A 12,392-nucleotide genomic window follows, 5' to 3' on the forward strand; every position below is an offset into this window, starting at 1 on the left:
ACCATGGCTCTGGCTCTGTCCTTCTCCTCATATGTGAGCCTGAAGGCAAGAACTAGGGTACTGCTACCTCCCGCCTGACCAACAGGCCTGGTCCTCAGCTGCTCTCTCCCTACACCCAGAGGGAAACTAAAGGAGGGGCCTCCAGAGGAGACGTGACCAGCCCTGGGATGAGAGAACTAGGCCCCAAGAGGTGGGTCGGGGCAAGAATAGACCCAAGTGAGGAGTGTAGGAAAGGAGGTCATTTTCACCCCCTCTCTGAGGTGACCAGAAACCCCAACATTAAAGGGAGGCAACCCCAAGTGCTCCCACTGTCCAGTGCTCCTCATTGGTCATGATTCTCTAGACCCCATTTCTGAAAAGCCAGTGCCAAGGCCCCAGGCCACAGTCACCTCTTCAACCCAACAGAGCTTCCCACAGGCCAGTGTCCTTGCAGAACAAGGATTCCAGCCCTCTCACACCCACTTCTTTTCAAAATCCCCTTTCCTAAGAGTGATTTCGCAAAGTCACTCTGTAAGCTTGGCAGAGCCCCCTTCTCTGCCATTGGGTGCAGTAGAGCTCTGCAGCCTGGGCCTGAGTCCTTACCCCTCTTGGTGAGGGGCCTCATCCAGCTATTTCCTCTGCTATATCCATGCTTTCCAGAGACAGAGGCTATTTCTCTTCCCCCTGTCCTTTTGTATTATGTCTCTGTAAAAGGACTCTCTAGAGTGGAGGAGGGGTGCCTGGAGGAGCGCATTTAGGACTCAGTTTCATTGTGTAGTTTATCAGCAGAGACTGCCCTGGCCTCCATGAGGAGAAGAATCACTTCCCCAGGGCCTCTCGTCTGGGCTCCCAGGGGCTGCTATGTAAGGACACTTTGCCATGCTTCAGATGCCAGGACAGGTACTAAGAAACTGCCTGGTGCATTCAACAGTTCTCTCTGTTCCCCCAGGCTCACTCTGTTCTGTCTCCATCGAGAAGGCGCTGCCCGAGGACAGAGGCCTATACAAGTGTGTAGCCAAGAATGGTGCCGGCCAGGCGGAGTGCTCCTGCCAAGTCACCGTGGACGGTAGGTCATGCCCACCCATGCTATCACATATCCAGGGTCCCATCTCTCATACCCTCCCACATCTGAACTGAACTGCCCCCAACTGTCTTTACCTCTACCTGGGCATTCATTTGGTAGGTGCCAAGCTACCTTTTACAAAAGCAAGACAGAAAAGAAAGTGCCAGTCCCACTTGATTACCCATGTGGCCACTTTCTATGTCCCTGCCAGGAGGAGGGGCTGTTCACCTTCTTCTACCCTCCTCGTCCTAATCCCCCACACCCAGAACCTTCTGCAGGGAATCTGGGCACAAGGGCACCAAGCAGGAGAAAGGACACACCCACAGGAAAATGACTACAAGTATTTTACAAGCCACAGCAAACAAGTGTGAGTGCTGGCGGCACAGAGCTGGCGTGGGTCCTGGGAACGTGAGGAGGGAGCTAGATGTGGGGAGCCATCCTGGAGGAGGTGAGTCGGGCTGAGTCTTCGGGTAGAGAGGACAGGGCCACCTCTGCCAAAAGAAAAGGGTAATAGCAACACAGCAGAAGGAGAGGGGACATGGGAGAAAGAGCTGACCTTTCAGGTCTGAATGGAATTTCCCTCTTAGGAAGGGCCAAGGCCTCACTGTGAGGCTTGGGATTTGTCCTAAAGAAATGCAGGAAGTATGCATTTATGACTCTTTTCTTGCTGGGGTGAGGAATGTAAAATTAGAGACTTGAAAGTAGAATGCACCTCATGATAGTTTAGACAAACACCATTATTATTGTTGCTGTTGTTGTTGTTGTGACGATACTGGGGATGGAACCCAGGGCCTCACACATGCTAGGAAAATTCTCTACCACTGAGTTACACCCTCATTTGACAGATGAGAAAATTGAGGCCATTCAGAGAGGAAGGCTTTCCAGTCACAGTAGGGCTGGGCCAGGGCAGAACCCCATCTCAAGGATTCCTTATCCAGTTCCCTTTCTTTGTATTTTGGGACTTGCCTGGAAATGTCTAAAAAGGTAGTTTTGGGAAAACAGTTCCTTGCCCTTGAAATGCCTGGTTAATAACCATCAGTGACATGTCAAAAAATAGTGTCCAAATAAGGCATCTCGAAGAACAGCTTTGTTGTTCTGGCTCCTGAGTGGATCACTTGAGTCCTAAGATCCTAACCCGTTTCTCCGCCATCCCACAAAATGTGGAATCTTAGTCCTCATTCTGGATTTCATAATCCGATTTCCTGATCACAAAACTGAGCTGTAAGTAATGAACAGGAGAAAGGAAGAAAGGTCTTATAAAGAAAAGCCTCCTAAAAACACACAGTGGTGATGTGAATTACATTGTTAATAGCCAAAAAGGTGAGCTAAAACCGTCCTCTTAGACTTCTGGTAATGTCCTTTTCTCACCCCAGTGAGAAAGCAGATCTGAAAAAGCAGATCTGACGGGGCAGAGTTCATGGTCAGCTGGGAGCAGGCTTATGACACATGCTTTGAGACTCTGTGCCAGCCAGAGGCTGCTACTTTCTCCTGTGTGTCTCTCCTCACTTGGGCTGTCACCACCCAGGTCAGAGTCCCAGTCCCAGGTGCCAGTTGTAGCCTTCCTGGAAGCTTGACCCCGGAACCTGATTTCTAACAGCCCCTCTCCTCACTTGGGACTCTGGCTGATTCCCCCTGATCTATTAGGAAACCAACCTGCTAAGGTTGTCTGCTTTGGGAACTCCTGGCCTCTCTAATTCCTATGTACATGACTGACTGCAGGCAGGAGAGCAATCCATTCTCCTTATCTGTAAAATGTCAGCACCTTTTCCAGATTTGTTTGCAAAATAAAATTTCCTTTTTTTTCTACAGAATGTACTTGGGAATCTTTTTTTTTTTTTTTTAAGGACATTCATTCTACAACTTAAGGGGCCTTTTTCACACTGAGGATGACTGGAAGAGTCTGTTACAATCCCCACTAATCTTGATGACCCCCACCATTTATCTTTGGTTCCCTTAAAGGCAGAGGTCAGACCCCTAGTTGCAAACTAGGAGCTGGATCTTAGCAGAAGACTGGGAAAAAGCTAGGAGAAAGACCAGCTGAGATAACACACCAACTCCCAGCTAATTAGGTTTTGTTTGGTTTGGTTTTCAGAGAGAAAAACAGGCAACCCTCTTCATCCTCTCCCTTCCTTCTTCTTACCCTTGCAGCTACATCTGTGCTAGACACCCTGTATAAACTCCTGCCTTCATTGTGTCCCTTCCTCTCACTGTCCACATTCCCTAGGGCATGACATTCAGGTCCCAGTGGGTCTGAGTACCCTTTGAAATTACAGGCAAAACTTGGGGTGTATATGAGCTTAAGCATCTTTCTGAAAAGAGAGGTCTGTAGTTTTTAGTCCAGTTGTTAACGAGAGTCATGAATGACACTGGGTTGAAGGGACTTGCCGCCCTAAGAGGGAACCATGTTTGAGTTCCCAAACCCAGGCCCTGGGTGGGCCCCCAAGTTCTCTCTCTCTCTGCAGCTGCCTGCCTGACCTCTGGACAGAACTAGTCATTGAAGGGCAGTTGAGGTCCCTCTTCACTGTGCTAACTTCAGCTTGATTATACCCCCTAAAAGTCACTTATTGTCATTTAGCCTGTGCCCAACACCATTAAGACCATGTGTCTATAGCCAATAAGATGATATATTTCAAGATCTCATCAAAAGGAGCCCAATAGGATGGGTGTGGTGGCACACGCCTGTAATCCCTGTGATTTGGGAGGCTGAGGCAGGAGGATTGTGAGTTCAAAGCCAGCCTCAGCAACTTAGTGAGGCCCTAAGTAACTCAGCAACACCCTTTCTCTAAATAAAATACAAAAAGGGCTGGAGATATGGCTCAGTAGTTAAGTGCCCTTGGGTTCATCCCTAGTACCAAAAAAAAAAAAGCAAGTTTTGCGTCAGCCACGTGTCTGTTTCTCCTATACATAGTATAAGGGAGGTGACCTGATAATACAGCATATCTGACAGCTTTAGTCCTGCTGTTTGGGTCTTTCTCTTGTGTGACAGAGTGTTTGGGCACTTTCTTGGTTATGATCATTATCACCCTTCCTTCCAAATACGCGGAAGGCAAGTGTCAATTTGTCCCCACACAAGAGAACTAAGCCTAGAGTGGGTAAGGACTTTCCAGAAAACTTGTCCAGGAGGAGAAAAAACTGGCCTTCTGTGGCCATCATGGCCAGAGACTCTGTCATATTTTGGATTTTCTGGTTACCCAATAGTGGACAAGCTTTCCTCCATTAGCAAACAGACTTAGCCTGGGCGGACAGCCTTCCCAGGTCACACAGACAGGTGCCTAGATCTAAGAGGACCCCCACTCCAGCTGTAAGCTACATCCCAGACCACCACGGCAGGACTCAAGTGTCTGGTCTGCACTTCCCCATGACCTGCCAGCCCCCCGTACAGTGAGTTACCATGGCAGAGCCCCTGGTCTCCTTCATTACCAGCCCTCTCTGTTGGGAAGTCCTTCTGTTCATGGGATTAAGTTACTCATTTTCTGTGATCCAGACCCAGATGAGAGGTGAAGTCCTTCTTAAGCCAGCATCCCAGGACAGGAGTCAAAAGGCTCCTGCAGTCCTTCCCAACTCAGGCCTCCCTTCTTCAGTTGCCCCCAAGGCAACCCAGCCTTAGCTTCAGTGAGAGTGGGGCTTTGTGACCACAGAGGGTCACCCATGTTTGTGTAGGTGCTCCAACGGGCACCTGTGCCATCACTCATTCATTCAACAAAGAGTTGTGTGCCCGCCATGCCAGGCTCTCCTCCAGGATTGGGCATTAGCAGCAGTAAACATAGCAGAACAAGTGCTGGCTCTCAGCACTTGACCTTCTATTGGGAGTAAGCAATAGTGCAGAGGAAGAGACATGTCATTACTTCAGGCAATGCTGCCTGCTGTGGAGAAGGCCCAGCGGGGCAAGTGGGGGGGGTGCTGTTCAGAGATGGGGGTTATTGAGCCCTCTTGAGGAAGGAACTTTTGAACAGAGACCTCCAGGAAGTTAGAGAAGGAGTCCCTGAAGTAAGAGAAAAGAGGTGACAGTGAGACTATGTTTGTCCTCCCCAGGAAAAGGAAGCAACCAGGCTGATGGGGCCGGGAGCAAGGGACTGTGTGATGGGAGTGAGGCTGCAGAGGGCAGATGCCAGCTCGGCAAGGCTGTGTGGGCTTCGACGAGGAAGCTGGATTTTATTCTGAGTGACATGGGACAATTCTGGACATTTGTAAAGGATCACTCAGGGCCCTGTGACCAGACCCAGAACAGATACAGAGGAGAGCAGGGAGATCCGATGGCAGGAGACAGTGGCATTTAGGCCCAGTGGAAGTGACAAGTAATGATTGGATTCATAAATCTAGTTTGATGTAGAGCTGATAAGACTCACTGATGAGTTGGATATGGAGACAGAAAGGGGAGGCACAGGGCGCCCCCTCCTTGCTGCGTGGAAGTCTTAGTTTCCATGGAAGAGTGAGGATCAATGGCAGTGCCAGCCTACTAAAGTCAGAATGTGCAGGTTGGAGGGACAATCAAGAGTTTTGTGCATGTGAAGTTGGAGATGCCCATTGGGCAGCCCAAGGAAACATGTGACATAGACAGGCATCTAGATAAATCTGAAGCTGGGGAGGGAGATCAGGGAATGGGGATCCATCCACATGTAGAGGCCATCAAATGCCCTGGAATTTACAGAGGTCCCCAGGGGTGGATGTGGATGGAGATGGGACAAAGGCAGGAGGTAGAGTCCAACATTGAGAAGCAGGGAGAGGACAAGAGTCCACAAAAGAATTGTCTCAGGGAGAAAAAATCCAGGAGAAGAAGTGTCCCAGATCCTAAATGATGAGAATCTGAGGAAGGAAAGAATGAAGGATCAAGTGTTGGATGCTACTGCTGAGTAGAGGGGAGCCTGAGCATTGGTCACTAGATATGGCAATCTGGAGATCATCAGTGACCTTGACAAGAAGGTTAAAGGGCAGTGATAGCAACAACAGCCTATTTGAGACAGAGAGCAAAGTCACCTGCTCAAGTTCACCTTGACTAATTGGAAATCTAATCACAAGACTTGGCTGCTAAGCACTGCAGCCCACTGCCCCCAGGACCATTGGCACTGCTGTTTGTCACTGAGTTGGACCGAGCCTTCGTTGGCTTCAGTCCTTCTATATATATTCTCCACTCCACTCCCACTTTCACATTGATTCTTTAAGTTGTCACAGGCAGTTAATGGGTATTAGGTTCAACTAAATAGAATTGCTATTTTTTTAGGTCAAAAGTAATTAAGTATTGGGGAATGGTGTGGTTCCGCCCTGGGTGAGCACATAAAGCACTTCAGCGGAGCACATGTGTGGAACAAGTACCCAGTAAATGTCACCTGTTCTTTTGTAACTCACTCCTCCATCCCTCTTCTGTTGAGCTGGTGTTATTCCCATTTTTCCAATGAGGAAGATCAGCCTCAGATAAGTTCAGGAACTTCTCCAAGGACTCACTAAACCTCAGAGCCAGAAAAGAGCTCAAGTTCCCAAATAGAAAGCGCTGTCCTTTCATGCTAGCAAGCTGCTTAGTCTTTGGCAGAAAGAGAGGCCATCGAGGAAGAATGGACGACCTCCTGGGAGAGGCTGGAGCCCAGCCCCTCTGCTCTGCCCCCTCATGGGTCTCTTGGAAGCTCAGACCCACTCTCAGAAGCTTCCCAAGACCTCATTCCTCTGCCTAGGGCCAGAGCCTAGGGACCCAACCTCTTTGGGGGAAACCAAAGAAAAAATACCAAATGTCCCCTTGAGGGTTTGAGTCCAGAATGAGCCCAGGAGTGGAAAGGGTGAGGCATTGTCCGTACAAGGACAAGTTTCTCTCTCTCTGTCAAGGCCCCCCACTTCCCCACACCTCCATCTTCCCTCTGCACACTCCTTGGGGTGCACACCAGGCCAGCAAAGGACTCTAGCCCTGAGGCCCAGATGTAGAAATGAAGTTCAGTTTCATCACAAAATAGATTAAAATAGACAGAAAAGACAAGCTGCTCTTAAACTTTTATTACTATTATTTTTATCCCCTGGACAGCCATGTGAGCACAAAGCTGGTTTTGATTAAGCGTGTGGTCCTTCCAGCCCACTCCTCCTGTGGTTCTCATGGAGGAGGCATAGTGGTTCAGCATCCCTGCCTGGGGCCCCTGGTGCATGCACAGTCCCCACAGTGTTGGCACTTTAGGAGGGACGGGACTCCAGGCCTAGAGTATGCCTGGTTTGAAATGGAAACTTGAGCCCTTTTCCTCATGGCCAGACTGAAAGATAAAGTGCAGTAAAACTTCTTAGAACAAGGCTCAAAGCACATCCAGTGTGGTTACTCACACATCTGGGGGGCCTGCAGCACCCTAGAGCAGAGGACAGTGCAGGAATGATAGGGGCTGGTTGGTGCAGGGATTCTGAAGGTAGAAAATGTTAAAGTCAACTCGGAGGAGTGAGAGATCGTGGTTAGCAGGAAAAGTGAGCTCACTTAGGCAAAAGACCCTTCTTGGTCTCCAGAGCCCCATTGCGTGCATTCTGTCCTTTGGGACTTGGGCCACTGTGGGGTAGAGAAAACAAGAGTCATTCCCTTTGAACAGATAAGAAAACAGAGACATGGGACAGTTTAAGTGACTTGCCCATGTTCTTGAGATTGCTGATGACAAAGCCACAACTAGAACTGTCCTCTCTTCATCCTTCTGTGATGGGTGCTTGAAAGTAAAGCCCAGCACATCCCTCCTTTCAGAAGCCCAGGAAAACTGGGCCTCTCCTTCTTTGCTTGCTTCTACTCAGTTTTCCCACCTGTGGGTGGTGGGGAAACCAGTCCTTCTTTCTCTGCCTTCTCTATGCTCTGGGACTCACCAGGAGAAAGAGAGATCTGAACCAAGGAATGCAGAACTTTGTGCACATCCCCACCTCCACTCCTCCTCTGGGAAAAGGGCAAAGAGAAATTTCTGCATGTACTTTCTTTCAAGTCCTAGGGGCACTTTCTCTTCCTCTACCCAGCTCCACATGGAATTGGTGCCCTGGGGTGTGGGCAGCTCCCTAAGATCCTGGTGGCTTTGGCTATGGATGGCAAAGACCTTCCACCATCTGGTGCTCCTTTGCACTTCTGGACCGTGGTGGGATTAGGGTGACATGCCATGGGGGCAGGTTAGGGGCTGGGTTATCAAGCACTGCTTCAAAGGATCTCTTCCACTCTTGTCCCTTTATCCCCATCTCCTGCTATAGATTGATAGAAAGTCCTACTTACGATCCAGTCATTCCCACAGTTCCATGTATATGGCTTTTGCCCTTTTTCAGTGGGGAGCCCCCCATCTCCGGCCCAGCCCAGAGACCTCTGAACTGAGCCAGCAAGGTGCCTCTCTTATGGGATTACCGTATCCCCATCCCCATCGTGTCTGATTTAGCTGCTGCAGCAATGTTTCACCATCCCTGCCTTGGGGAGGGATAGCAGAAGCGCCCAAGTGGGTCTTCACCTCAGGAGGTGGGAAGGGAGGCTGACTAGTGTTAAGTCTCAGAAATGATGCTGTGTGAGAAGGCTAGCATAGGCAGCTCCACTTCTAGAGCAGGCAGGGACCCAGATGCTATGTAGAAAGAGACATGCCTCCAGGTGAGAGCTCAGAGAGCCCATGAGACAGGAAGGATATGTCCCTGGCCCCTTCACTCTGTGCTCCTAGTTCCCACCCCAGAGCCCAGATGAGGTAAGATCAGCCAGGGCTGCCATCCTGAAAGGGAAGGGAGCAAGATAGCCCTTCCTCCCCAGCCAGGCCACAGGAAGTGGCCAAAGCCTCTGGAAAGTGCCCCACCCTCCTTCCTCCCTCTGAGTTTCCTCTCCTCCCAAGCAGGAAAAGGAGGATAGGAAGGGGGTTCAGAGAGCTACCCACCCAACCTGTTCCCAAAAAGTGTTCATTGTAGGGAAAGGAAGGCCAGAGAGCATGGTGACATTGATTCAGCAAGTATTTCTTATCTGAGTCCAAGATGGTTTCCCCACAACTTTGTAAAGTCCATTCTCCTGGGGGCCCAGTGGGGGCTTTTTCTGCCCAGCCCCACCCACCCAGAGTGAAGAGTCCCTGCTGCCGGTCAAGGGAAGGTTCCTCAGGCATTATCTGGGCTATGCCTTAGCATGGAAGAAGGAGCCTGGAGCAGAGGCCTGAGGAGCAGCACCGTCCCCATCCCCATCGAGTCTGATTTAGCTGCTGCAGCAATGTTGCACTATAGCAGAAGCCCCCAAGTGGGTCGTCGCCTCAGTCTCAGGGGAGAGGCACGCTAGCTGCCTGCTCTGAGGTCTTTATCTGGTCTGTTATGGGCCAAATGCAACAGCATGTCTGAAAAAATCAGAGACTGACCGCAAGCCCCTCCAGACCGTGAGCTATGTCCTCTCCTTCCTCTGGTGTGAGACCTCTTTTTGAAAGTGTTTTTGGAAGTCCGGAACATTCAGCTGAGTGAGTCAAGGCCCAAGGAAGGAAAAGATGGGGGAGCTGAGCCAGAGGGTAGGATGGCCACAGCCTGGACAGCAGCGGTATTTCTGGCAGCCTGTGCAGAGGGGAGTACTAACCAGCTCCCAGTAGCCTATCCATCCATCTTGCCAGGGTGACTGTCCTACCACCTGATTTATCAGCCATGGCGGCCTCTCCTTCTTTGGTGCCAGTGGAGGGAGGGCCGGCCCAGCAGGCGCCGAGGGCCTCCCAAGGAATGCAGGATGGGTGGGCCATACGAGGCTTGAGGTGGGATTCTGACTGAGGTGCCTCCTCTATTCATCTCCTTGGACAGCTGCCCAGTGATGTTTGTGTTCCCTGTTTTGTTCCAGATGCTCCAGACACTAAGAACACCAAGGCCCCGGAGATGAAATCCCGGAGGCCCAGGGGCCCTCTTCTCCCTATGCTAGGAACGGAGAGTGAGTATTGGCTCTGCTTTGCCTCGCAAAATCAGGGACACCCAGGACTGGGGGGGTGGGGGTGGGGGGTAGACGGGTGTCAGAGCCTCTGTCTCCTGAGCATCCCTCTGGCTTGAGTGTCTCCAGGTCTGGCTTCTGCCCGTATGCCACAGTACCCGGTGACCTCCTCGTGACCTTTTCTCATCTCCCTCCTTCCCCCACAACCTGTCCACCACCTGTGCACATCTCTGTCCCCATCAACATCACTCATACTCTTTTTACTTTGTTACTGAGCCCCGCCCCCACTCCCTGCAAGAGCGAATCACTCCTCAGTTGACTCTGCTTTGCCAGAGAACCTCTCTAAATTGTAATCATTCCCAACTGAAATACCAGTGGTCCCCAGCACCTGTGAAATCCCATTCAAGTGAACTTTTTGCATGATCATGCCTAGACATAACTATTGTGCCTGTGTACATGTGGTCCCTTATGTCCTGGCTGCCACCTCTCTCCCAGCTCTGCCCCTCACTCTCTCACTCCTATTTTGTATTCAAGCCAGACTGAGCTCCTCCCTGAACCGTAGCCATCCCCTGAGGTCCTTCCAGCATGCCTGTGCTCTGGCACCTCTCTCCATGGGCAACCTTTCTGACAAACTCTCACTGCAAAACCAGATCAGCCCCGAGTTCTTCCTCCTTTTACCTCAAAGTAACTCTCTGGGAGCTCAGAGCATTGGCAGCTCCCTCATCCTTCTCTCATGGCACCTTCCTTTAGGGCCTAGCATGAGCCTCAGAATGGCACATGCTGTGCCTTGCTCTTGGAGGACCCTCCCTGGTGTCTCTCAGAGTCAAATTGCAGAGTGACATAAATATGCAGGGATGAAAGGAGCTTCTCCTTCACCCAGGCCATAGATAGTTAACACCTTCCTTTTCGACCTTGATTCCCCCAGGGCCTACCCACCCATTTGGCATGGTGCCGAGCGCACACACTGCTTTACAGGCCCACAAAAATGTGCTGTCCTATAAAATTAGAAGAAAAAAATGAACTGTTCAAAGACAATGTTTTGAATTCATAATATTAATATATTCATCCTTTATGCCAGAGAAATTGTGAACTATAATTTATATAATTAAAATATAATATTTATAATATTCAATTAAATATGTATTAAGGAGGAAGGAGCCCGTGAAGGCAAAAGTCATAGAGCAGCCCTGGCTTCTACAGTGATTATTAGTATAGTTTCATTAGCAGAACTATCCTTTGAAACCTCCAGTTTTAGCAGGATGCAGGTTACTTGGGCAGCCCCAACACAGTTTTAAAACAAATAGCAGACAAGTCAGGTTCTTACCTGGACAAATAGAGGAAAGTAATCATCCTGATGACACAGAAGACCACTTCTCTTTTTCCATCATGTAGCCATGTTTTATGACTTTCACCTTACTCTCCTCTTTCTTCCTCTCTCCCCCCTCCCTCCCTCCATTCCTTCCTTCCTTCTTTCCTTCTTTTGTTAAGCAATGTGTTCACCTTCCTGATGATGCATTTGGGTTCCCTGAACACAAGCCTGGGCGGGGTGTCAGACTTCAGTATGGTGGGGCAGCCAAAGTGAGAAGATATTTACCCAAAGTGGGGAAGTAATCCCCAAGAATAGTGGAGGGACCACTATCAAGAAGCTTCAAAGATCAAGAGTGGACATTAAATAAGTTATTGGAAGCGCAGAAAAACCAATCTAAGGAGAACCTAGTAGGGATGGGATAATAGTTATTCTTTCCAAATATTTTCTGGGACCATGCCATGTTCAATATTGGGAAATGAAAGCAGATGAGATGTTGTCCCGAAAAGAACGCCAGGACTGTGACTCGGGTGTCATGTGGTAGTTCACTTCTCAGGGGCAGAGGTTCAGCAGCCTCCTGTCCAGTGTGATCCTGAGGGAGGTGAGGAGAGGTCAAAGGGGAACTGTGGAGGAGAAAAACAAGCAGGAGACAATGAGCAGACCCAGAGCTGGGCTCTTTGCCCTGGAAAACAGGAGGCTGTGGAAAACCCCAATCAAATTGTCATCATCCAACTCTGGATCCGCAGCTGGCGGCCCTGCCTGCATATTCGTTTCACCTGGGGAGCTTGGAAGCCACCACTGCCTGGACTGCTCCCCAGACTAATTAAATCCGAACCTCGGGTGGGAGCAGGGCTTCAGTATTTGTTTATGCTCCCAGGTCATTCCAGTGTGTGGTCACACTGGAAAGCAACTGTCCAGAGGGACACTGGTGCCCCCCACTGTTGGTCTAGGGCAGCAGAAGGGTATCTTCCTGCTGCCTCCGTGTAGAGCCGACACCCTGGGAGGGTCTCCCAAGGCACCCTGTGGTGTGGAGGGGCACAGCTTGCAGAAAGCTCTATGAAAATGCACACATTCGTGACAGGATTAACTCCATAACTCCATCTACCCCCAAATCCACTCACACCACAAATGTATTCAGTTTCTTCTTTCTGTGTATTTATGTATTTATGAATATATAAATACATCAGCAGGATTTTTCTCCCCAT

General features: G+C 49.9%; 1 protein-coding gene across 10 annotated transcripts in view; it reads left to right on the forward strand.

The window, feature by feature from the left end:
- Mylk (myosin light chain kinase) overlaps positions 1-12,392 on the forward strand; it is a 246,743-nt gene that overhangs the window by 172,033 nt on the left and 62,318 nt on the right. For 9 of the 10 annotated variants that reach the window (XM_078044102.1, XM_078044103.1, XM_078044099.1 and 6 more), the window contains 2 exons: positions 929-1,045; positions 9,798-9,884. In XM_078044102.1, the coding sequence (XP_077900228.1) occupies positions 929-1,045; positions 9,798-9,884 (204 nt within the window). Of the gene's footprint in view, positions 1-928; positions 1,046-1,357; positions 1,491-9,797; positions 9,885-12,392 lie in introns of those variants that run through there. The other variant, XM_078044105.1, reaches the window with a different exon arrangement.

Source organism: Ictidomys tridecemlineatus, chromosome 3, assembly GCF_052094955.1.
Source record: "Ictidomys tridecemlineatus isolate mIctTri1 chromosome 3, mIctTri1.hap1, whole genome shotgun sequence".
In the NCBI taxonomy this organism is placed as follows: Eukaryota; Metazoa; Chordata; class Mammalia; order Rodentia; family Sciuridae; genus Ictidomys; species Ictidomys tridecemlineatus.